The 25,326-nt window shown below is 42.6% G+C and overlaps 1 protein-coding gene across 1 annotated transcript in view; it reads left to right on the forward strand.

Annotated features, from left to right (window-relative positions):
* The first annotated feature begins 1,217 nt into the window (after positions 1-1,217).
* CD109 (CD109 molecule) overlaps positions 1,218-25,326 on the forward strand; it is a 133,182-nt gene continuing 109,073 nt past the window's right edge. The window contains exons 1-3 of the mRNA XM_024132947.3: positions 1,218-1,433; positions 2,730-2,902; positions 19,594-19,622. Coding sequence (XP_023988715.1) covers positions 1,360-1,433; positions 2,730-2,902; positions 19,594-19,622 — 276 coding nt within the window. The 5' untranslated portion in view covers positions 1,218-1,359. The remainder of the gene's footprint in view (positions 1,434-2,729; positions 2,903-19,593; positions 19,623-25,326) is intronic.

Raw genomic sequence — 25,326 nt, forward strand, 5'->3', positions numbered from 1 at the left:
CCCTGAACAACAGAGGTGAGGAGACCAGACAGGCAGTAACAGCTGTGTCAGGGACAGGATATGTACCCAAGGACCCACTTGGACCCTTTTCACTTTACCCAAGCCCTGCCTGCACAGGAAGTCGGCCACTAAAGATAGGAGTGCGGAGGAGACAGGAGGACGTAGGGACCTCTGCTAGCTGTTCAGCAGGGTGAAAAAGGGTGGAACAGGAAAGGGAGGAAAACAAGTTCCTGGACTCCAAAACCACAGTTGGTCTAGGTGCTACTTTCCCCCTTATTTAGCACATAGCTTTGTGAGGAGACACCCTTGGCTGACCTCTTTTCTTTTTGCATTTTGCCCCGTATTAAAATGTGACCATCCAAAACTTTTCTCCATGAATTAGAAACTTTAAGTTGTTAGGGACTGAATGTGCCTGTTTTCCAACAGTTTCTGGCAGTTCCCTGCTTTTATGGTGTAGCCATGGTGAAACCTGAGTCATCTGAACATGGTGACAGAACCAGGCAGCAGGGAAGGAGCTACAGACAAGCCAGGACGCAGGAGCTGGAGCTCAGCAACTGCTGGGCACCCTGGGCCACTGGTCTTCCTAAGGATAGGAGAGCCACCCTAATTCTAACGTGTTTACACAAATTGCTCCAGGCTTCACAGTGCTAATGAATACCTTCTGTAGCAGAAGTGTTTAGCGATCGCCCACAGTATAAAGCATCTCCCCCCATAGTTGTTTCTCAGAGTTCTAAGGAGCAACACCTAACTTTCGCATGTGCCAGAATTTTCTTCCTCTTCTTTTTTTAAACAGAGAAACCACATTTTCCTGGAGAGGCAAACGATATACGTGAGTTTTTGTATCAAGAGAAAGAAGTTTTTCTCTTGTGCCTATTCGTATATATTGAACAACTACCAGAAAATACACCCCTGTTTGGCGTGCGTGCGTGTGTGTGGGTGTGTGCGCGCGCGTTTGCCGTTTCTCTAAAATTCTGACTCATAGACTGGAGGACAATGATTTTTTTCCACCTCACAAGGTTGCTATGAATGTCTCCGTACAAGGATGGGCCTGTTCATGCACCCCGGGCGGTGGAGCGCTAGCATAAACAGCCCGAGGAGCCGGGGGGCCAGGGTACCAGGGCTGCCGCCCCGGGTTTGCGGTGCTGCCCGGGGCGCCGAGCAGCGCCATTGCGATGCGGCGGGAGGGGTGGAGCCGCCGCGTCCCGGCTCAATGTAGACCCCTCGCTCCGCTCGCAGGCGCGCCCAGTGCAAACTGCTAAGCCTCGAGTCGGGGAGATCCGGGAGGAGGTGGAAGGCCACACCCCGCGCTGCCCGCGAATTTCCTCCGGAGCCCGCGGTCGCCGGGCAGACGCCGCCGAGATGCGGGGCCCGCGGCTCGGGACCGCCGCCCGCCTCTTCTGCGTGTGGAGCGCGGCGCTGGCCGTCGCCCCCGGGTAGGAGCGCGGGGCGGCGGGCGCGGGGCGGCGGGCGCGGGGCGGCGATCCCCAGCCGGACCCCGGCCTGGAGATTTGATCATGCATCGCTTCCCCTCGGTTCTTCGCGGGACAGTTGCTTTCTCCACCCGCGAGGTTGTTTAAGCGTCTCTGGCCGTAACTGCTTTCCAAAGACAGCATTTTATTTTTAGTCCACGCTGCCTCTGCGTTCTTCTCAACTTTTTGCTCCCAAATAATGTGCCTTCTTCTTTTAAAGACATATAGATATTTTTTTTCTAAAAGAGATGCCTCAACTTTGGCAATGACAAGGTGTGACCGAGGTAGCTGAAGTATGGGTTTAGGTGCAGACTTCGTGGGAAGATAACGGGTGAGACACCAAAGTAGTGGAAAGTACTCCCCCGCTTCCCCCCAGAGGTTTTTGCGCTTGAGCCCTAATCCCTAGCTTGGGCAGGGAAAGTGCTGTTTTAGCGATTTTTATGCTCTGCTCTACCTGGAAATGTCACCACTGATAGTTTAATTTCAGATGGTATATTTTAATCAGTGGTGCTGATTAGATGATGTTTTCTTGGGTAGATGCCCAAACATAAAGGTTTCAATAAGAAACAAGCAAAATCCGTGTGTGTGTGTGTGTGTGTGTGTGTGTGTGTGTGTGTGTCTTTAAGCCAAGAAAAAAACATTACGCTGGGATGATGTCTTCTGTAAAGGAGAAGTTTAGAGGCTTGTATTGATACTTTGCCAATAACTTCTGCGTGTCCCAGTGTAAGCCATCCTGTGCTATTTGTGGTTTATAAAATGGAAATAATAACACAGGCCGGTCCTCTAACAGTGCATGGATTACCGCATTAAAATTGATTTATGGGAATGTCTCAATAAAACATGATAAATATAATTAACACTGCTGTGTGTTATATATGAAAGTTATGAAGAGAGTAAATCCTTAGAGTTCTGACCACAAGCAAAAATATGTATTTTTTCTATTTCTTTAATTTCGTATCTATATGAGATGATGAATGTTCACTAAACTTATTGTGATAATCATCTCATGATGCATGAAAGTCAAATCAATTATATCTCAATAAAACTGGATACAAAATGGATTTATGGGGATTATTGTTGTTTCAATAGCATTTCAGTGCCGTTGCTAAATGGAGCAGTGAGGCAATATTAATTGGAACAGTTGCAACTGGCACAGTATAGGGAGTCTATCTCACTCTCCATGAAATTTGAGGATCTGAAAAGAATGGAGATGTGAGGGTAAGAGGCTTTGTTTTTCCCTTGCTGTTGGGAACTCTTTAGGCCCAGGTTTCTGGTGACAGCCCCTGGGGTCATCAGGCCGGGAGGAAATGTGACCATTGGGGTGGAGCTTCTGGAACACAGCCCCTCCCAGGTCACTGTGAAGGCGGAGGTGGTCAAGATAGCAGCGAACCTTGCCGTCTCTGTCCTGGAAGCAGAAGGAGTCTTTGAAAAAGGTAAGATAACAGCAGAGTCTTACTCATCTGCAGTAATAATTGGAGTATGTTAATAAAGCCACGTGCTATGTAAGGTAGTGGAGAAGCCCCCCATTTTCAGTGGCTTATACAATACACTTCTATTTCTTACTCATGTGGAGTCCAAAATGATGTTCCTGGGATGCTGTTCCAGGTGGAGATTGTGAGGCCCAGGTTCCTTCCCCTTTGTGGCTCTGTCCTCATCAGTACGTGGCTTCCAATCTGCAGGGGAAGAGCGTGGAGTGTCTCCTGTGGGAGGTCTTTATGGGCCAGGCCTGGACGTGGCTCATATCATTCCTCCCTCCTCTGATGGCCACGTTTAGCTGCACAGGAGGCTGGGCATGTAGGACAGTGTGTGCCCAGAAGAGGAAATGGGCATAGTTAACAGTCTGACACAAAACCATATTTATGTATGGTTTGTGCAAACCAGGTATGACCATATTTATTGGATGCAGAGGATTTTACTAAGTAGGCCTGTGGGTAGGAAAAGAAGAACTAAAGTTAAAATCTAGTTTTATGGAATATTTTTTAGTTTTTTAAGTAACAGGAAAGAAAAGAAAAATAATGTAAAAGAAGTCGGAGCCATTTGTAAAAGAACCCACATACCTTGTTTTAAATTTGGGTTCTAACCAGGCCCAGGATTAAATTGGGTCAGTGAATGTCTTCTTTTTCAATACTAAGGGCAGAATAATTTGGGGGGTAAATAGTTAAATAGGTAAACTTTCTTTCACATTAAAATGAACATTTAATTTTTTTCTAATTGAAAGAGCAATATATACTCAGTGCTAGCAACCTGGCAAATACTGGAAGTAAAGGGAATAAACCAAAATCCTACCTGTAATCCTACCACCCAACTATAAACACTGTTAACTAGAAGCATGTTTAGATGTTTAGTCAGAGGCCAGAAACTGAGGCATAACTTCCTATAATGTTGAGTTATCTTTTAAAAGAATCATTTAAGGGCACAAAATGAAGGGTGGATAAGATTCCACAGTAGCTCATTATATAAATGTTTATCCTTTACCAGCATAGAGAAATTAACAGCATCATGAAATGAGATAAAATCAAAGTTTATCTACATCCGAGGTTCTTTCTCCATTGGGAAGTTGACTGACTGGGTGGGTAAGTTTGGAGTCAGGAAGAGGTGATGTGTACAGGGGCCAGGCCACTTTGTCTTTCATAGGAGTAGTGTCAGGAAAGCGGCAGGCCTTGTTTTCCTGGAGAAGCAATGCAGTTAGTGCTTAAGATCTGAGACTGAGTCTTAGCACTAGCTGTGTGGTCTTGGGCAGGTTACTTAAATGCTCTGAGCCTCAATTTCCTCATCTATAAAACGGGGATAATGTACTTCCCAGGGCAGTTATAAAGTTAAAATCAGTATCTAGTACCTATTAGGCACTCAATAAACAGTAGCTGTTAATATTGTAAATAGGAATATTATTGAAGAAGAAGATGCAGGAAGCATCATTTCCTTTTTACATGGGGGCAGATCTCTTACTTTTATTATTGAACTATTTATTCTGAAAATGAATGAATCTTGGTCTTGTGATAATGGCTAAAGAAAATATTGAAATACTAAGTCACAGCAGACAACACTTAAGGTAGTTCCACATTCATTATTTATTCATTAAGAATTAGCATTTTGGCTCTACTAGTGTGACGGTTTTACTACAATGCAAAGGTCTGGAATAGCAAGGATGATCTTGATAAATATTTGGGCTTTGCTCGGACATTTGCGTGTGCTTATTCTAGAATTTCTCCTACGTTGTCTTTTCTGCAGTCTCCTTCGTCAGTCTTGTTTCTTTTTTTCTGCAAATAGTACGAACACTGAGGTGCTTGTTACTGTGGCTTGGTTTTAAACTTTATTCTTAGATTTTTCCTTAGGGAGGAAAGTTTGTCATGCTTTTGGGTAAGGCTAAAGTGGGTCGGACGACACTATCCTGGGAGCTTAATGGATCTTTGAAAAAGAAAGAGAGAAAACACGCTTTCAGGGGCTGTTTTGGGCGCAGTTGACATACAGTTTCATTGAAAATACCATTGCAACCATTCTCCCTCTTTCAAAGGAGAATGTTAACTTTGTTATCAGGGGCTGTGAGTCACTGTTCTCAGAGCAGATGCTTCCTGTAAAGTTAGGACTTAAGGACCAAGACATTTCTCCCTCCCTGTCTTTACATCCTTTGCTTTATCTGATTTCTCCAGGTGTAGCAATATGTAGATAAAGAGGACTTTCTAAATTAGTGGGGTCTGGATCTTCCTAGGATTCATTTTTTCCTTGCCACATAAACACAAGCACATAAATACATTTTAGGTCTGATTATTTCTTCATTTTCTTATGATGGACTCCAAGAGGTCCTGCCACGGAAAGATTGATTTTAATAAAGCTCTGCCTGCTTAGCAGAGCTGGGTAAGGAGGGGGATTGTTTCCGAGTGGCTGTTTCTAGCAGTCCTGCTGTTCTTAGAAATTCCTGGGGCAGGGCGGTGTTTCACCATAACCAGAATGCATTTCTAGCTTAATTTGTATCAGAAATAGTAATAGCTAAAGCGTTAGAATTACAGCATATACCTTAATAAAGGCAGAAGAGTATGGCTTGTCCTCAAGGGAAAGTTCATTTATTTGTTTGGCAGATATGGGAAAAAGTTTGTTTACATTTCCATCCTTGAGGCCAGTAGCATGGATTGCATTACAGTTAGTTTATTCATTTTTAAATATATTAATGTTATATTTATTGGGGATCAATTATTTTTATTTATTTATTTTTGGGTGAACAATAGCCCTTGAGAAAAAGTGTTTCTGATGAACTTTGAGGAGTTCTCTAAGGGTATATTAATGCATTTTTAGTGGTGAGATTCAGATATTGAAGTGTACTTGTCATTGTTACGAATACCACTACCATCCTCTATGGTGACTAGAACTAGGTTCCTAATCTTATCTTTTGTTGTACAAAAGAGTTAAGTAAATATAACTGATAAAATTCAGCAGGTAGTAATTACCAGAGGAGAGACGATAGAGCATCTATTGGCGTTTGAAATCAAGTCATACTGTCTGTTGGTTGGAGAGTGAGTCTGACCCCTTACTTCTCACCTTCCTGGCTTTTACCTCTGCCTGTACTGTGATGTTGCCCTGGAGTCCCATGCCAAATCAAGAAAAAAAGTGAAGAACATTTGAATTCACAGGTCATAAATGAGAACTATCTTCTCATCTTTTAAAGCATGTGAAGGAATTGAATTATTTCTGATATCCTGGAAACCATAATTTCTGCTTTATTTCCCAATCTCTTTTTACAATTTGAAATGTTCATTTGTAAACCTTCATTGTTTTTCCTGAATGAAATTTACTTCAAATAATAAAGAATACACCCCTTTCCTCCACTAATGAATTCATTGTCGCTGGTTTCACGTATACCTGATATAAGATAAAAACCTAAGGAACCTCCATACTCTTCTCCATAGTAGCTGCACCAATTTACATTCCCACCAGCAGAGTAGGAAGGTTCCCTTTTCTCCACACCCTCTCCAGCATGTATTGCTTGTAGACTTTTTGACAGCACAGGGAACTCTGCTCAACATTCTGTAATAACTTAAGTGGGAAAAGAATTTGAAAAAGGATAGATACCTGTATATGTATAACTGAATCACTTTGCTGTGCACCTGAAACTAACACAACGTTGTTAATCAACAATACTTCAATATATTTTTTGATGATGGCCATTCTGACTGGTGTGAGGTGATACCTCATTGTAGTTTTGATTTGCATTTCAATATAATATACTAAAAAAAATTTCTCCCCCCACCCCGGGCAAAAAGAAAAAAGAAAAAAAGAAAAAACCTAAACAGAAAATCTCAGCTGCAAACTTGGGTGCAAGGCACGGCATGTACTGGCCTGGAGGCTCTGCTTATTTATTTATGGCGCGGAGCCTGCTTCCATCTTCCCACTGAAGGGTTTGGGTGAGGTGAACTCTATGTGTATGTCTGTATCCTTTAATAACTTGCCTTTTCTTCTTGCCCTAAAATCTTGGAGAGCTAATGGGGTGTTTACCTTCTATTCTTTAAGAATGAAGCATTCTTCTTTGTCTTTATTGTCTTTTTATCTCTCTCCCATTGACTATGGGGTACTTTATTTTCTCTCTTGATTCAGTAAGGATGGGAAGTCAATATTTTATAATTTGAAATATTAGCTGAAGAACTTAAAAACTCATCCAATTCAGTTTGGATGGCTTTCTGGTGGAAACAAAACTCCTGAGCATACATTTCATGGTTTGTAGATCAAAATCAGTAACCCTGGTTTTTATGAGCGTAGATGAATTAGTATGCTATGTGTGCAGGTCTCCCAGGGAAGGTTTGCGCAGGCAGCTGTGCCAGTAGAGCTCATTTTGAACTTGCAGTGACATGAGAATTATTATTATTATTATTATTATTTTTGCGGTACGCGGGCCTCTCACTGTTGTGGCCTCTCCCGTTGCGGAGCACAGGCTCCGGACGCGCAGGCTCAGCGGCCATGGCTCACGGGCCCAGCCGCTCCGCGGCACGTGGGATCTTCCCGGACCGGGGCACGAGCCCGTGTCTCCTGCATCGGCAGGCGGACTCTCAACCACTGCGCCACCAGGGAAGCCCGAGAATTATTTTTAAAGGGTGTGGGTTCTTCTTTCACATGTCTTTGGTCTTGTGTGTAATATATATTAGTAAGAAGGTGGGACCTGAGGATAAAGGACCAGAGTGTAGTCACGATGAGCGTGGGCTCTGAAGCCAGGCTACCTGATGCCCTTCCACCAGTGGTTGTGTGTCTGTGGGCTGTCACCTTCTCACCAGGCTTCAGTTTAATCATCTGAAGAGCAGTGGTTTCTGCCTTGTACAATTATACGGTTAATGTGAGGGTGAAATGAGGTAACGTTTAGAGCACTTAAACACATAGGACTTACTCAGGAAATTGGTACCTATTGTCATTAGAAGATGATGGCAACAGTTATGTCAGAGGAGATTCTTAGTCACCTGTTGGGGTGATCTTGAACTGGGGACGCTATAAAAGGCACCTCACGAGGAGGGAATGGGAAGGAACGTAACATATTAAATATTGAGTTTCCTTATAGTGGCAGGGACTTTATGCACAGTTTTTAACTTCAATAACCCTTGGAGGAAGGCACTATTATCTTCATTTTAGAGATGAGAAAACTGAGGCTAAGAGAGAATAGTTTTCCTGGGATAACACATTAAATGGTATAGCCTGAATGTGAAGGTGGTTCTGTTGGTACTGATGGTTCTGAAGTTGAAGGTTTTCCACTGCCTGGAAGAGCATGAAATATTTTTTGTTTGCTTTACTTTGGGATATTGATGCAGCGTGGTATCAGTCGTCCTTGAAAATCATTTTCTCATTTGCTTGTGGTAGTTCAGAGCGGGATCTCATGAAATCTAATCTGGATCTAAGAATTGCAAGTTGCAATGCCAGCTCTCCTAATTTAGTTTGGGCTTCGTAGAATTTTGGAGCTGGACGGGGGTCTCAGAGATAAGCCAAATCAATCACCTAGTTTATGGCTGAGGAGACTGAGGGGTGGTGTCTGGTGACTTGCCCGGGGTGAAATGCCTGTTGGTGGTAGAGCTGGGAAGAGATCACAGGCACCCACATTTGCAGCCGAATGCTACTTCCATTACACTCTAGGAGACTCTCCAAACATATCGGGAACTCTGTGTGAGACTTAGGATATATTTGCGAATGTTGCTTTATCTGATACGGAAGAAAATAAGGCTAACTAAGGAGTTTAGAAACGCTTACCTGCATTTTTGTGCCAGTTTCTTATTTCATTTCAAGGTGGAGCTGCTCTTTATGGACTAATGGTTCTGCAAGGCGTGGGAGTGGGGCTAGGCACCTCAGATCTTTTCTAAAACTAAATTCTGTTGCTGTGTTTCTCAAAATGTGAGTCATGCTTATTCAAAATGCAGATTCATGGTCACCCTCTCAAGACGTGGGTAAGGTCTGGGAATCTAAACTTGAAGCAGTCATCACAAGTGATTCTCAGCTGCGTTAAAGTGAGAACAGCTGCCCTTCAGTTAGAAGGATTCTCATGGATTGTTCCGACCAAGTACTGGAAAGCCTGAGGGTGAGAGGCAAGCCTTTGCAAGTCTGTGATGATTCAAGGCAGCTGAAGGTCCCGCCCAGATTTCTGTATTTGCCTTTCAAGTGGCCCCTAGCCCTCAACGTTGGTGTTAACTTAAAGCAGTGGAGAACCAGGTCTTGGGGTTTGATTATCAATCAGTGATGGAGTGCAGTTGAAAGTGAACAGACTGATTCTTTAAAGTCCAAGCTAAACATGTGCTGCTGTTCTTCTAACGGGGGAGGGAGTCACTGAGGGCTTGTGGTGGGAGCAGAAATCAGATCCTGTGAGAATCCGGGCGGGGTTGCTGTTTGGTCCATTATGTCGTTAAGAAGGATTTACAGTGCTGGAACTCCTTGTTTCCTGAATGACGTTTCCCCCCATTAATTTATTATTTATTGATTATTTGCCGTAGGTGACACATGAATGAATGGGGGGTGGGACAGAAGAGGAAGGAAGGCATTAGAGAAGGTTCAGAGGTTGCAGAAGGATAAGTATAATATTAAAAGTGCAGAGGCCGGAGAGTTTTTTTTTCTTGTTTGTGTCGAAAATTCAGTGTGGTTGGTAAATAGTGCTTCTTTTGTGTGAGCCTGTGCCTGGTACTGTTACCTTTTACACCCAGAGCTGTACAGATGTCCATTCATGGGTGTTCCACCTCTGCTGATGTATTTGGCATTTTGTGGGAACAGTTACTTCACACACGAGAGAAGGGAAGGGTGTGCCCGAGGAAAGAGCCCAGGGCTGGGAGTGGCAGGCATGAGGAGACAGAGCTTCGTGTGTGTGTGTGTGTGTGTGTGTGTGTGTTTTCTGAAAAGATGTTACATTCTGCTTTAGATGTAAGCGTGGGGAGACACCCAGGTGGAGATACACAGCAGATAAGTTTGAAATTGTAACTAGGGATAGAGTTGAAGGCATTGTTTTCATAGAGGCAGACAGTATTCGAAGTCTTGGTGGGAAGGCATGGGATGTACAGGAGGCAGCGCTTATGGAAAGAACAAGCCTGATGACAGGAGCTTGGGAGGATGGAAAGAAGTCAGTGAAGCTCCTGGCCCGTGAGCAGCCAAAACAGGGGGATGGGTTGGAGATGCTGAGATGTCTCAGAAGCTAAGGGAAGGAAGAAGACCAAGAAGTTAGTTAGGTCTTAACAGTATGAAGTGTCCCAGAAGGTCAGAGAAGAGAAGAGGAGGACAGGAAAAAGGGCATTGGAGATCCTCAATTGAATGGTTTTAGGTTGGGAATTGTTGGGAGCCAAGTTTTCAGTAATAAATAGGTGGTGAGGAAATATAAACAGAAAGTGTAGACCACTCTTTTTTAAAAAAAAATTACTGCAGTAGCCTCCTAGGTTATCTTTTTTTTTTTTTTTTCTCCCTACACTTATGGCTCTATAGTCTATTCTCAATCCAGTGGCCAGAAAACATAGGCCAGATTTTGTCACTCCCCGTCTCAGTATCAGCTAGTGGCCTTCCGACGGCCTGTGAACCCTACGCACTCTAGCTCCCTGTGATCTCGTTTCACACGACTTCCACCTCACTCCCCAGCCTCTCTGGACTTCATGCAGGTCCTGCAACACACCAAGCATGCTCCCATCTCAGGGCCTTTGCATTTACTCATCTCTCTACCCCTAATGCACTCTGCCAGATGTCTTCACGCCTCGGCTGCTTCAGGTTTGATTCAAATATCACCTTTGCAGTAGACCACTCTGTAGAAGTTTCACGGTTGAAAGGAGAGAGGCGGATTGTCTCTTAAAAAACAAAGTAGGGGGCTTCCCTGGTGGCGCAGTGGTTGAGAGTCCGCCTGCCGATGCAGGGGACACGGGTTCGTGCCCCGGTCCGGGAAGATCCCGCATGCCGCGGAACGGCTGGGCCCGTGAGCCATGGCCGCTGAGCCTGCGCGTCCGGAGCCTGTGCTCCGCAACGGGAGAGGCCACAACAGTGAGAGGCCCGCGCACCGCAAAAAACAAACAAACAAAAACACAGTAGAGAGGTAAAAGGGTTGATGCAAAGGGGAGGGGTGGATAATTCAGGGTAAGAAGAGAATCAGGATCCAGAGCACGGGTGAATGGATTATCGTTAAAAAAGTACTTTTTCCTTTTATGTGAGAAGAAACAGAAGAGAAAGAAATATTTTGAAGTCTGAACTTGAGATGAATAAAATTGAAATATGATTTTAGGAAACCTTGCTGTAGTTTCCTCTAAATTGTGCAGATCTGTCATCTCTTTGTAGGAAGTGGGGCTAAACGTTAAAAACAGTGGCTCACTGGGGAAAGAAACAGAATTGGAGATATTCCCTGGTGCTGTGCTAACCTGGGTCCCTGCTGGATTGTGGGCTATTGGGATGCAAGGGCTGACACCCGTACTGGCCTCAGGGAAGGGCACACAGGAGAACGGAGAAGAGAAAGGGGCTGTTCATGGTGGACGTATGCCTCACTTGAAGCTTGAGGGGATGGGGTAGAGGCATTTTATTATCACTGTGGTTGTAAGTGTGAATAAGAAGTGGAGTTGTAACTCATCACATCTTGGTCTGGGCTGAGAGGACCTCCTACCAAAGGTACAGTGACAGAACTGGAGGAGTGGCAATTGTGGTGGTTCTCTGTCCCTTCTAGTGTTCACTTCCCTTAGGGAAACCCCATGACCTGACTTTCTTCCTTTGCAAGAGTGAGGGTGAAACTGATCAAAGAAGATTTGGTGGGGGCCGTGGAGTAGGGAGGTGGTGGGCAGGTCTGTGGGTCTTTAGTTCTGAAGAAGTGACTCATGAATTAAAATCTGAGAACCACAGTGGTAAAGCGCTTGCAAATAAACAGGGAGGAAGGTGTTTTAAGAGCACCTGGTAGCTTCTCTTGGCAGGACAATGTTAGGAGTTTACGTTTGTGAAAATGTAGCTGGCAGAAATGATTTAGTATTATAAATTAAATTTCTCTGAAATACGTGTTAAGTCTCCTCAGGAATATAGGTGAGACACAGGGCATTTACTATTTTGCGAATTCCAAACACTCGTCAGGCACCAAATTGTAATATGGCGCAATATTGGTGGCGTAAATGTTTGGTGACCACACAGAGTTCCTGTCCTTATCCTCCCCACAAGGAAGCAAAGCAGATTTCCTTTCATGTGCCAACTCAAGTTGATTGTAGAGGCTGCTTGGAGTGCTGTGTTGATGGTTTCAAGTCAAGTCTGGGTTTACTGAAATAGAGAGTGGTTGGATTAGCTGTGTCTGCCATGCATGGGAACAGGGAGTGTGGAATGAATGCTGCAAATGAGCCTATTGCGTTGAAGACGGATGGTCACCTGGAGGGCTCCATAGGTGCTTGAGGCAATAACAACATGGATAAGAGAAAATATGGAAGAGTGGGTGTGTCCAGATACCAACATGAGACTGCAGTAAGCTACAGAAGCGTGACAGGAGGGAGTATGAGGTTTTTTTGGACTGATATTTTAGAAGGAATTAGCTGGGTCTGCCCTGTACAGTTTGGGAGACTCTGGAGCCACATTGGAACTGGGCCCTTAGCACTACTTCTTACTACCTATGTGGCCTTGGGCATGTGGTTTCTGAGCACTTGAGATGTGGCTCGTACATATTAAGATGGGCCGTGAGTATAAAATACACACTGGATTTTGAATACTTTTACTGCCAAAAAATGCGGCAAAACTCAATAATTTTTTTATATTGATTACAAATTTTATGGTAATATTTTAGATATATGGGATTAAATAAAATGTTATTAAAATTAATTTCACCCATTTCTTTTTCCTTTTTTTTTTAAAATTTTTATTCTTTTTCCTTTTTGTAGTGTACTGCTTTAGGACGTTTACCATGGTGCCTGGCACACAGTAAACACTTGGGAAGGTCAGCTATGTTATACCGCACATCTCCCAGCATCAGACATAGTCCTGATGCCTCCCTCCTGAGCACAAGCCTGTGGGTTTTAGCTTTTTTTTTTTTTTTTTTAATGCCATGTGTCTCTATTGATGGCTCCTTGATTCTGGCTGGAGTGGGCCTTCAACCTTCCTCCTCATCCCTTGAGGAAGGAGGATGTCTTCCCAAAAAGAGCACCATACCATAGGGATCGGTAAACTGTTTCCATAAAGGGCCAGATGGTCGACATGGTAGGTTTTGCTGGCCTGTGGTCTTGGTTGCAGCTACTTGGCCATTGTAGCGTGAAAGCAGCCATACATGGTGCATAACAAAGGAGCGTGCTCGTGCACCGACAGAAATTTATCTATGGACCCTGAATTTGGAGTTTGTATAATTTCCATGTGTCACAAAATATTATTCTTTTTATTTTTCCCAGCTATTTAAAACCATTTTTAGTTCATGAACTGTACAAAAACAGGCATGGGCCAGACTTGGCCTGTGGGCTGCAGATTACTGACCCTGCCATAATAAATGCCATGTACGTTTAGCAGCCCAGAGCCTGGCTTGATTATTTTTCATTTGCATAGAACCTAACATTTAGTTTATATTGTATCATTTTATTTATTTTACTTTTAGTGGGTTTTCATTTGACCTAGTTTATACTCAGTGGTCTAAATGGAACAAAACGTTGTTTATGAAACTGTTATTTATTGAGATATTTGTAAGCAAGGGGAAGCAGGAGAGAAAAAAATTAAAGGAGAACGTAGGGACCAAAGGAAATTTTTTTGTTTTGTTTTGTTTGAAATACTTGTGTTTTCTGTATGGATTGAATTCACTGAAGAGTTCCTTGGCTTAAGAGTGACATTAAACCACGAAGCAGAAACATATTTTAAGGTTTTGTCTTCCATGGATCGGTGGTGGAACCCCATTTCCCATTTTGTCCATCTGTGATCAAAGAAAATGCTGAATAATGAGGGTATTGATGAAGGAATATTTAATAACTTGGTAAAGAGGTCAAAACTTTTAGCTGCAAAAGCGATTTCCTGAAGTTCATTATTGTACATTACTGAACAGCAGAGAGCTGCCAAAAGTAATTAACCAGTAAATACTAAGCCAGGCACATATATGGTGGAAAATCCTTTTTTTTCCCCGTAGAGAATATTTCTGGACCTAGTTGAATTTCCAGTTACATCCTCTCCTTCCCTTCAGGGATTTTCTGCAGAGCTGTCTGGTGAGTACAGATGTCAGAAAAGGCAGCATATGGCATTATGGAGTGTGTTTAAAAAGTTAAGGAAAGGTTAGTTTTTGTGTATGCTTATTACACAATTTAAAAATAGCTTTGATTCTATTTGTAAATCAAATGATGGCCAGCTCTCAGGCCTGTGCCAAGTGTGAAGCTTTAAAACAAGGTTTCTTTGGAGTGGCTTTGGTGGCATTGGGAAGGAGAAAGCACTGCAGGAATTTTAAGATCTACTTTCTCTGGTTATACACAAAAATGATCTGAGTTTTACAGAGATTATCTGCGGTAACGTTGAGAAGGACTTCACAGAACAGAGTGCATCTTTAGTCAGTGATTAAGAATGCCGTGCAGCATTTTAAGAGGTGGTGACTGTTTCCCTTGTCTGCGTAGAGCCCGGAGCTCTGGCCAAAGGGAGAAAAAATGTTCACAACAATTTGCAAATACAACCTATTTCATCCTCAACCTAGCAACCACAGAGAAAGAGATGACTATTTCTCATCTGCACTCCTACCACCCTGCCCCCGATTTTATATTTTGGTGCCATAAATTACTGCTAGAATGTTAGGACATTCAAATAAGACTTACTAAGTGCCTAGGAAATTCCAAGCTGCCCTTGTAAATTTAGAGGGACGACAACAAGTTGCAAAAAATGTCAAGTACTTCAAGTCGACCTTTTAATAAGGACACGTGAGACAAGTGAGCGGACTTTAAATTGGATCTCTCTGCACATCCTTTGGGTCACTCCCTGAATCCAGCAAGAATTAGGGGTTTGTGGGAGCCTCTCTGCTTCTGCACCCCAGCTTCTGGGGGCAGCTGTGTGTTTCTTGGGTCTGTGATGGACACGGTCACATGTCAGAGCAGTGAGACCTCGGGCATGCAGTCTACCCCCTCTTCCAATTTCTCTTTAATGAGAAAACCCCTCAGAGCTCTGACTCTATGAAGAGTCCCATTAAAAACAGAAGTTCTGTGAATGGGATTTCCTGCACTTCACATCTGGGTAGCTGGCTTTGAATCGCTGAAGTGCTCGCCCTCCAGTTGATCAACCTACTAGGTTTATTTGGATTGTAGACTCGAAGCTGCTTTTTACTTTCTCCTTGCTTGGTGTCACTTAGATAAAAATCAATTACGCCCCCTTCCCCAACACACACACAGACACACACACACACACACACACACACACACACACACAGAGACACACGCACACGCAGACACGCACACACACGCGCAGTCTTTAGTCTTTGTGAGATTGCCGGTGATGGGAGGTAGCCGGCGTGTCAGGCCCAAAGGAAGCACATTGTTTCCTCCAGTCCCTGGGCTGACAAAATAGTCAAGCCCGATGGTTTATCGTGAAGTCACGAAAAATCAGTGACTCTTAATAATCAAGGGCGCTGTTTTGCTGGGGCCCAGCTCCCTGCAGTTTAGTGTTTCTGATTTTATTCCACTGTGGGACGTTGTGGTGGGTACCATGCTGTACCACCCGGAACCAGCCCGTCGGGGACGAAGACTCATTCCCTGAAGCCGCTGGGAATGTTGCAGCCCAGCGCCCTCCAAGCCAGCTTCCTGGGGGCCGCACCGCTGGGCAGACTCACCCTGCCCCAGGGGAGCTCCTCCTTGGGTGGAGGTCCAGCCCCTCCCCCCAGCTCAGGACACGTCTCAGGGGCCAGCGCTGCTTCTGAGGGCGCCCCGTGGACGCGGCTTGAGCCCGCGTTGAGGCTCTTCCCCTCCTCCCCCGCGGTCCCGCCTCTGCATACCTCCCCTTCTCTAGGTGCGGGTCCCAGGCGCTCGCCCTGCGCTTGAATCACCGTGTCAGCGTCGGCTCCCCAGGGAAACCGGCCTTCGAATTCCATGATTCCTTATACATTTATTTATTGGAATTCTATGGGAAAGAATAACTTTTTCTGAAAAAAAAATATATGTAGAAATGAATCTGTTTGCTGTACAGCAGAAACTAACACATTATAAATCAACTATACTTCAATAAAATAAAAATGGTGAAAAAAACACCTTTTTCTTCTCCTTCATTTAGTCATCTATTAAATTATATATCAGCACAAACTCATACTCTTATTTAATTCAGTAGGTTATAATCCATTATTTATTTGAATGTTCAAGTTATCTGACCATTATCATAATAATGTTCAACTTGAACGTTCAAATAATTAAAAATATGTTTTTCAGATTTCTCATATTTTCCCTGTCCACATGCATGGATAGCCTTCCCTGTTATCAACATCACTCACAAGAATGGCACATTTTTTTTTTTTTTTTTTTTTACCAAGGATGAACCTGCAGTGATGCATCATAATCACCCAAAGTTCATAGTTTATGTGAGGGTTCACTCCTGGTGTTGTGAATTCTGTGGGTTTTGATGAATGTGCAATGACATATGTCCATCATCATAATATCATACAGAGTATTTTCACTGCCCTAAAATCCCCTATGTTCTGCCTGTCAAAGATCAGTTACAGTATTTATAGGGTCTATTTCTGGGCTGTCTATTCTGTTCCATTGATATATTTGTCTATTCTTTTGCCAGTATCACATGGTCTTGATTACTGTAGCTTTATAGTAAGTCTTGAAGTCAGGTAGCATTATTCTTCCAACTTTGTTCTCCTCCAGTATTACGTTAGCTATTATGGGTCTTTTGCTTCTCCAGGTAAACTTTAGAATCAGTTTGTTGACATCCATGAAATAACTTGCTGGAATTTTGATTAGGATTTAGGATTGCATTGAATCTAAAGATCAAGTTGCGAAGAACTGATGTCTTGACAACTAAGTTTCTCTATTTTATGAACATTGAATATCTCTCCATTTATTTAGCTCTTTGATTTCACTTATCAGAGTTTTGTAGTTTTCCTCATCTAGATCTTGTACACGTTTTGTTAGATTTATGCCTATTTCATTTTTCTGGGTGCTAATGTAAGTGGACCTTGTAATTTAACTTCAGGTTCCACTTGTTCATTGTTGGTATGCAGTGACCATAATATTTTTAGTTGAGAAAACACTCTCTCCACATGTGCTGAGCTACCTGGTAAAATCAGAGAAAATTCTGATGTGTGGAGGATAGTCTCAATTTCAATTTTTTCCCATATTGAACTGTTTATGTGTTTCAGCCCAAATATTTTGCAGGGTCTGCCTATGCCTCTTCTCAACAAATATTTTTACAAGACAGAACTTGTTGGCTGTCTCTATTTATGGTTCTTTTGAGTGTTTCATCAAGTTTAGTTGCTGTACCATTATGGGGCTTCTCAATTTCCCTTCAGTTCAGTATAGAATATGCCTCTCCCATTAAAAGCAAGAACTTAATGAACAGAAGTTTCTTCCCACAAATGGAGATGTTCTCAAAGCATGATTATACAATTTCAAAGTTAAATCTTGTGCAAGTTAAACCCATCTCGTATTAATATTTTGCTAAACCAGGAAAGATCCGGGACAAATAATCAGAATGCGGGGATAACATTGCGACCTCGACCATTCTGGTGAGGGCTCGCCTGTCTAAAAGGCCTTTTGTGGTCTGGTGCAGCCTCATCTCTACTGCCTCTCCTGCCTCTGGTCGTGTCTCACACAGCTCTTCTCTTCAGTAGACTCCATGCCTTTGCACTCGCTGCTGCTCTGCCTGGAAACTGGTCCCCTCCATTCGCACCTGGCTCGTTTTCCCTTATCCTACAGCACTAGACTCTGCATCATTTCCTCTAGGCGCCTCCCGTGGCCCCTCTGAAGTGCCCTCCACTCTCCCTCTATTGCAGCCGTTCTGTGTGGACCTATATCTGTTCAATTGTTCCTCCTCCTTCACCTTTTTTTTTTTTTTTTTTTTTTTTTTGTGGTACGCGGGCCTCTCACCGTTGTGGCCTCTCCCGTTGTGGAGCACAGGCTCCGGGCGCGCAGGCTCAGCGGCCGTGGCTCACGGGCCCAGCCGCTCCGCGGCATGTGGGATCCTCCCGGACCGGGGCACGAACCTGCGCCCCCTGCATCGGCAGGCGGACTCTCAACCACTGCGCCACCAGGGAAGCCCTTCAAGACATTCTTTGTCCAGTGTCCTAATTATTGAAGAGTCCTGCTCCTTGCTTCCTATGGTGATAGCTATTAGATGAACTGATCTGTGCTGTGCGATAATTGACTTTGATGAGTTGCTTATCTGCTTCTGAGAACATACTTGTACTTCCCTGAGGCCCATTGGGGCAGTGGTCAAAGTGGGGTGCACACGTCTGGGAGTCACAAGACCAATTATAAGGGGGTGGGTAGAAAATGTACTAACTTTTATTTCCATTATTTTATTGAGAAAAACTAAGAAAGTCAGGTTTTCTAATATTTATATTTTGGTTGAGAAAGTGCATGTATGTAACTTTATAAATCTAACTTGACATGGTAACGTGCACCAAATATTTGTATTGACTGAGTGCTCCATAAACACTGTTTATGCTTCAGATCATAAACATCTGAAGCCCACTGCCCTAGAGGCACACTGACATGCCAGTGGGTGACTCTTCAAGCTTGCTGGCAGTGTAATGACATATTTGTCAAGTGTTTCCTACGTGCCAGCCACTGTCCTGTACCCTTTGCAGGGATTGGCATACTTATTCCTTACAGCCACCGTGTGTGATTGTCTTCATTTTGTGGATGAAAAAATTGAATCTGGCGAATCAGGTAACAGGTTCAAGGACAGGACTAGTATGTGGCTGATTTGGGGTAGAACCTATGTGGTCTGATTGCAGAGGCCACCTGCTCAACCCCCGTTCCATACTGTACCTGTCTGTTCCCATGGGGTGGGCACATGTGGCCTCCAGGAGGAGAGGGACCATGTCTTTCTTGTTCACTGTGGTACCCTTATAAGTGTTTCTTAAATGAATGAAGGAACTGAGGGCCTGTCGCCACCTGTGACTTCATGTCCCTTAAATAGGAACTTTGAATAAGTTACTCTTATTTTTAACTTGACACATTTTTTTTCCCTTGCAATAAATAGATTTGATGAGAAATTGGCATAAGTTAAATTAGCAGTCTTTGTTTAGGAACTTACATGAAAAAAGTCTGCATCGTTTTAATACTAATGGTCAGTTATGAGTCCCAGCTCACCCCTGAAGTGACTAATGCCTTCCTTTTTTCCCTTTACCATGAGTGTATGAGAAATGAACATTAGAAATGAACCTCAGCTTCCCTCTGTACCCTGTATGAAGTGTCCCTCAAACATGCACAGCCTTAAAAAAGCAACAAGAGCTGCAGCAACATACAAATGGAAAAGAAAAGCAGAATGTAACTAATTTGGGGGGAGAGGTTTACCCACCGATAGCGATAGCGTTTGAAGTCTTAATTCTTTGGCCCAAGGATATGTAATAAGCTCTCAGGTGTTCTGGGATTTAATAAAATTGTTTTGGTTTGGCTAAATAAGTTTGTGATTCTGTAAGTTGGATTCCCTCTACATCTGAAAGAGTATTAAGAGAGTCTTACAAGTTTTGTATTATATCACTATATTTAAATTGTGACTGTTTTCTTCCCTGTTTTCCTTTTAGGCTCTTTCAAGACACTTATTCTTCCATCAGTAAGTATTTATTGAAAAAATTTGGTTTCAGACATATACGTTGCATCAGTGAAATAAATGAATTAGTATTTTATTGGCTTTTATATTAATTTGCATTCCTTGTGAGTTTGATTGAGTTCAGTTCCACCTTCAGATGGTTTAAGAATAATATGACTTCACGGAAATTTGGGTATTAGCCTCTTCCAGCTCACAGTGGAGATTTTCCTCTCGTAAAATGGAGAACTTCACTGAGGAGGACTGGCCTGGACCATTAACATAGGTACCTGGGTGGGTTTGGTCCAAGCCTTACAGTCTTGGGTGTGTACTTAATGCTCTGTCCCAGTTTCTTTGTCCTGGAAAAGGGCAGTGCTTCACTGAGCCGATCTGTACCCTGAGGCAAAATAAAACAACAGTAATTGATGCTGACCCTGTCTTTGTTTAAAATTTTGATTTTTTGTTTCATAATTTAATTTTTGCATCACTTTTGCTATTTAAAACTATTTAAAATATTAAAAAAATTGTAACTGTTGATTACTGAGTTTTTTTGGCACGCTCTTAAATTTTGCACTTGAGGCAAGTGCCTGGCTCACCTCACCATGGTCCCGGTCCTGGAGGAGGGGATAAAGGTATAGTCTATTTCATAGGGGTTACTTTGGAGGTGAAATGAGATGTGAACATGCTGTAGCATCTGCTACAGAAGTGGAAAGGGTTATTATTTTGTTGAGAGAGTCATAAAACCTGTTTATTAAATATTGTTTGTGAACTAGACCTGCTTCTCATAGCTTTAATTTGGAAGTTTGTGCTTTTATTACTGTTTTGTTTCGGAGCTTCAAACATTTAACATACAGTTGAATAGAACATAGCATCCACCAAGAGGACAATTTGGTGTACTTTTCTGGGACTAGATGACTGATGACTTTGACCCTGACAGATTACACACTTATGTAAGGTTGACATTTCCCGATGAGCCAGGTTCCCCGTTAACTCTTGAAGGTTACTTATCAAGCACATTCAGAAACCACATTCATTTTGGGGTTCTTAGAGAATATAGTGCTCCCAAACTGTCCTTTATAAAAATTACTTATATTCCATAGCTATTATGTTTCTTACCTATTTTTAAAAAATATTGATTTATTTACTTGGCTGCGTCGGGTCCTAGCTGCGGCATGCAGGATCTTTTATTTATTTATTTATTATTTTTTTTTTTTGTGGTACGCGGGCCTCTCACTGTTGTGGCCTCTCCCGTTGCGGAGCACAGACTCCGGACGCGCAGGCTCAGCGGCCAAGGCTCACGGGCCCAGCCGCTCCGCGGCACGTGGGATCTTCCTGGACCGGGGCACGAACCGGCGTCCCCTGCATTGGCAGGCGGACTCTCAACCACTGCGCCACCAGGGAAGCCCTATTTATTTTTTATCAAAAAAAAATTAACTGTGTTCTTCTAGTGTCTTTTTATTTTATTTTTTGATATTTATTTTATTTATTTATTTAATCTTTAAAAAATTTTCGGCTGCATTGGGTCTTAGTTGCGGCACGCGGGATCTTCGTTGTGGCGTGCAGAATCTTCTGTTGCAGTGCACGGGCTTCTCTCTAGTTGTGGCATGTGGGTTTTCTCTCTCTAGTTGTGGCACTCGGGCTTAGTTGCCCCGTGGCTTGTGGGATCCCTGACCAGGGATTGAACCTGCATCCCCTGCATTGGAAGGCGGATACTTTACCACTGGACCACCAGGGAAGTCCCAGCGTGGGATCTTTTAGTTGCGGCATGTGGGATCTTTAGTTGTGGCATGTGGGATCTTTAGTTGTGGCATGTGGGATCTAGTTCCATGACCAGGGATCAAACCCAGTCCCCTTGCATTGGGAGCGCGGAGTCTTAGCCACTGGACCACCAGGGAAGTCCCTGTTTCTTACTTATTATTATGTTTGTACTTACCTTACTAACAAATATACTGTTGTAATAATAGAAAGTGGGGTTGGGGGGAGGGAAGGCCTAAGCAGTCAGACGTGGGGAAAAAAACCCAATCTTAGTGACAATAAGACATTAGGCTGCATTAATGTGACCTCAGACATTTGGTGCTGGCTCCCCGGTGTCTGTGTCCATAACTCTGTTGAAAAAGTATTACAGTGAGAAGATTAAAATAAATCCTGTGTAATATAATTGTCTGATAGCAGAAGGGGTTGAGATTTCAGTTCAGGAATCACAGCTCAACGCATAATAACTGTTTTCCTCAAAGACGTCTGCAGTGGCACGGACCAGAGTGTAGCAAGTCTGGAAGGAGAAGGCATGTGGGCTGACGAGGGCACTCGGGCTGATTCCAATAATGTGCCTATAAGCTGTACTTGTCCCAATTAGCTACAAATTTGGCTACTATTAGTCTTTAAGTCTTAACCATGTGAAATACTAATCCCAACATCCTGTATTTGTCTTTAATATTATGCCATTTCTATTGTATGTAGATATAGCAATTATTTATTGAAAGATTTACCAGGAGTTATATTTAGGACTAGATCCCTTTTTAGTAAAACAAAATGTTAAAGGCTTAGTCATAAAGTGTCTGGGAAAATTTGATAACTCTTGGCAAAAATAGAAGGTTCTGCATTTTTATGAGTGTTCAATTAAAATAGGCCCATCTTTCCAAGTGCTCTTGCGTTCTGATGCTTGTAGATGTAATATTTTAAATTATTTTTTAAGGTCCTCATGAAGTTTTGCTATAAAATATGAATATATTGGCTGCATTAAAACAAATGTGTTTTTAATATCTGACTAGCTCGTTGCTTCTGTTTTTGATACAGTAAAATCAGCTTTCAATAAGAAGTAAATAAAAAACAGAATTTACGCTTAACATAAAGATTATTGTTTGTACAAAATGTGCTAGAAAAAGTTTCTTTTTATTCTCTTTGTAAATAAATCCAACTTAAAGTGAGGGAGTGGTTTTTAAAATTAGCATGCCTAAAACATTTTTTAAAATTTTATATTGGAATATAGTTGATTTACAATGCTGTGTTAGTTTTAGGTGTACAGCAAAGTGAATCAGTTATACATATACATATATCTATTCTTTTTTAGATTCTTTTCCCATATAGGTTATTACAGAATATTGAGTAGAGTTTCCTGTCCTATACAGTAGGTCCTTGTTGATTATCCACTTTATGTATAGTAGTGTATATATGTTAATCCAAACCTCCTAACAAAATTAGAATGCTTTTAAAGTTTAATTACTAATATATTTAAAAATAGAAACTATCATCTTAAATTTCTCAGTTTTATTTTGAAAGTTATTTGAAATTACCGTTACTTTTGGTAACTGGAGTTATTAGTGAAATAAAGTAGGATAAATACTATTGTGTTGTTTGTTTCCTTAAGACAGTTGATCTTTCAGAGAACATGGTTTTAGACGGCCCAGATTAGAATAAGGAATCCATTTATTGTCCATCAAGAACCTTTTTGAGCATGCCTCTGTCATCTACCTGGAGAGTTTGCGTTTATGTATACACAAAATAGACTTAGCATAACTGAGAATCAACCATGCTCAACTCAGATGCTCGTTGATATTTTGTTGATCTAAGCCCTGGGTATTGTATACCCCCAGACTCTTATTCTGCTGCCAGACAGTGTCTGTATATGGGAACTACATCTTTTCCCAGCCCTGTGACCTCAGTTCAACACATAGGATCCAAAATCTCTGTGGGTAAATAGTTGGTTCTTGTGTAAGAGATAAGGAAGTCTCTTGTTAAGGAACCCCTTTATTACCAATTCTGGGAATCCTTTTTTGGTAATTGTGTCCCCCAAGAAGGTGGGAAGCAATTTACCAGCAGAGATTCAGGAGCTTATATTACCTTCTGGGTCCTGTCCACTGTGGGAAGCAGGTTACAACCCACTGCAGGTCTGGCACAGAGAGAATCTTTCATAAAGATTGCTTAACATGCCCAGTATTTTCTCCCGTTTCCTTCTCATTATGTCCCTCTACTGTTACCAATGGATGACCAAGGTCTCTACTGACAGCCAGAGCCCATGGTGACGCCCTAAGCCGTGCAGTGACGCCTCGTCGTTCATAGGCGCACACCAGGTCCACTCTGACATCTCCGTATTGTCATCCTAGACTTTCCAGCTCTAGGATTAGCACCGAGGCTTTAAGGATCCCACATCAACTAAATTTTGCATAGGGAGAGGTGGGGTTTCTAACAGGGGAGTGTTGAAAAAGAGAATTAGGGCAACTGAAAGGAACAGAGAGATAGTCCGCACCATCTCCTCTTGTGTCAACTCCCTGAAGGAGGATGGAGTAGGGGACAGAGTAAAATGTTTTGGACACTTTTGTGTTAATTCTAATTTTCTAACTCTTTGACCTCCTCGTGGTTAATAGGTCTCTTTAGTTTCAGACCTCTGCATCATTAATTTGACGTCAGTCTTCAATCTACTCTCTGTTCTGGGGCCTCTGTGCCACTAAAAATGATCAAACTATATCCAAATCAGAGAGAAATTCCATCTAATATATTTTTTAAGCATGAACTATTTCTACATCTGTGCTGTATACAAGCAAATGATATGCTGGTTCCTGGCATATGTATTTTCCTGCTTACGGTATTAAGGACTCTGTTTAAAAGAATCTGAGGACTGAAGCATCATTTGAGAGAATAGAATATAAGGATGCAAGTTCCAGGCTAGATTCTCAGCCCTCTAGGGCGTACATCTTTGGTCCATGTTGAATCCCAAGCACCTAGAACAGCCTGGAGCTCGAAGGTGCTCAATGAATGTTTACTTATTAAAGGAGAGCAAAGATCAGTACTAGAGGTCGTTTGAAGGTGATATTACTGATTGTTTCTCCTAAGTTTACTATGAAAGTATCAAATATCCAAAAAACCTGAAAGAGTTTCATAGGGAACACTCCTCTAACCACCACTTAGAATCTACTGTTAACATTTTACCATACTTGCTCAATCACATATTTGTGCATCTACTCATCTCTCCGTCCATTAATTGATCTTATTTTTAAAATGCATTTCCAAGTAAATTGCAAACACCAGTACTTTTCTCCCTATTTCCTGCTGACCACTGTATTGGTGGTTTGTTACGTTTCCTTCATATTCTTATCCATATTGCTGGCTTTTTGGTGGCTGCTATTTCTGGAAAATCTCCTTGGAGCTCTCTGTGGACAACTCCTATTTGCAAAAAGGAGGCAGAACATTAGTTTCAGAATCTCAGGTTTATGAATATGAAAATGAACTGAAATTCAGGTGTGCTAGTTATCGATTGCTGTGTAACCTGTTCTCCCCAAACTCTGGTGTGAAACAACCATAAACTTTTATTATTTCCCACAGTTTCTGTGGGGCAGGAATTTGGGAGCCGTGTAGTTGAGCAGTTCTGAGCTGCCGATGTCAGAGCTGCCGTCGTCTGAAGGCTTCACCGGGCCTGGGGGGCCCCAGTAAGGTCGCTCTTCATGCGGCTGGCAGGTGGGTGGTGGCTACTGGCTTCTGCTCCTCCCCCCGTGGGCCTCTCACAGGCCTCTTGAGTGTCCTTATCACGTGGCAGCTGACTTCCCCCAGAGCCAGGAATCCAAGAAAGAGAGAAGCAGGCAGAAGCTATCCTGTTATGACACAGCCTCGTTCTACTCTTGAGAGGCAAGTCACTGGGAAATTAGGCTCTACCTTTTTTTTTTTTTTAATGAATTTTTATTGGAGTAGAGTTGCTTTACAATGTTGTGTTAGTTTCTACTGTAAAGCAAAGTGAATCAGC

The sequence above is a fragment of the Physeter macrocephalus genome, chromosome 10, assembly GCF_002837175.3.
Source record: "Physeter macrocephalus isolate SW-GA chromosome 10, ASM283717v5, whole genome shotgun sequence".
NCBI lineage: Eukaryota > Metazoa > Chordata > Mammalia > Artiodactyla > Physeteridae > Physeter > Physeter macrocephalus.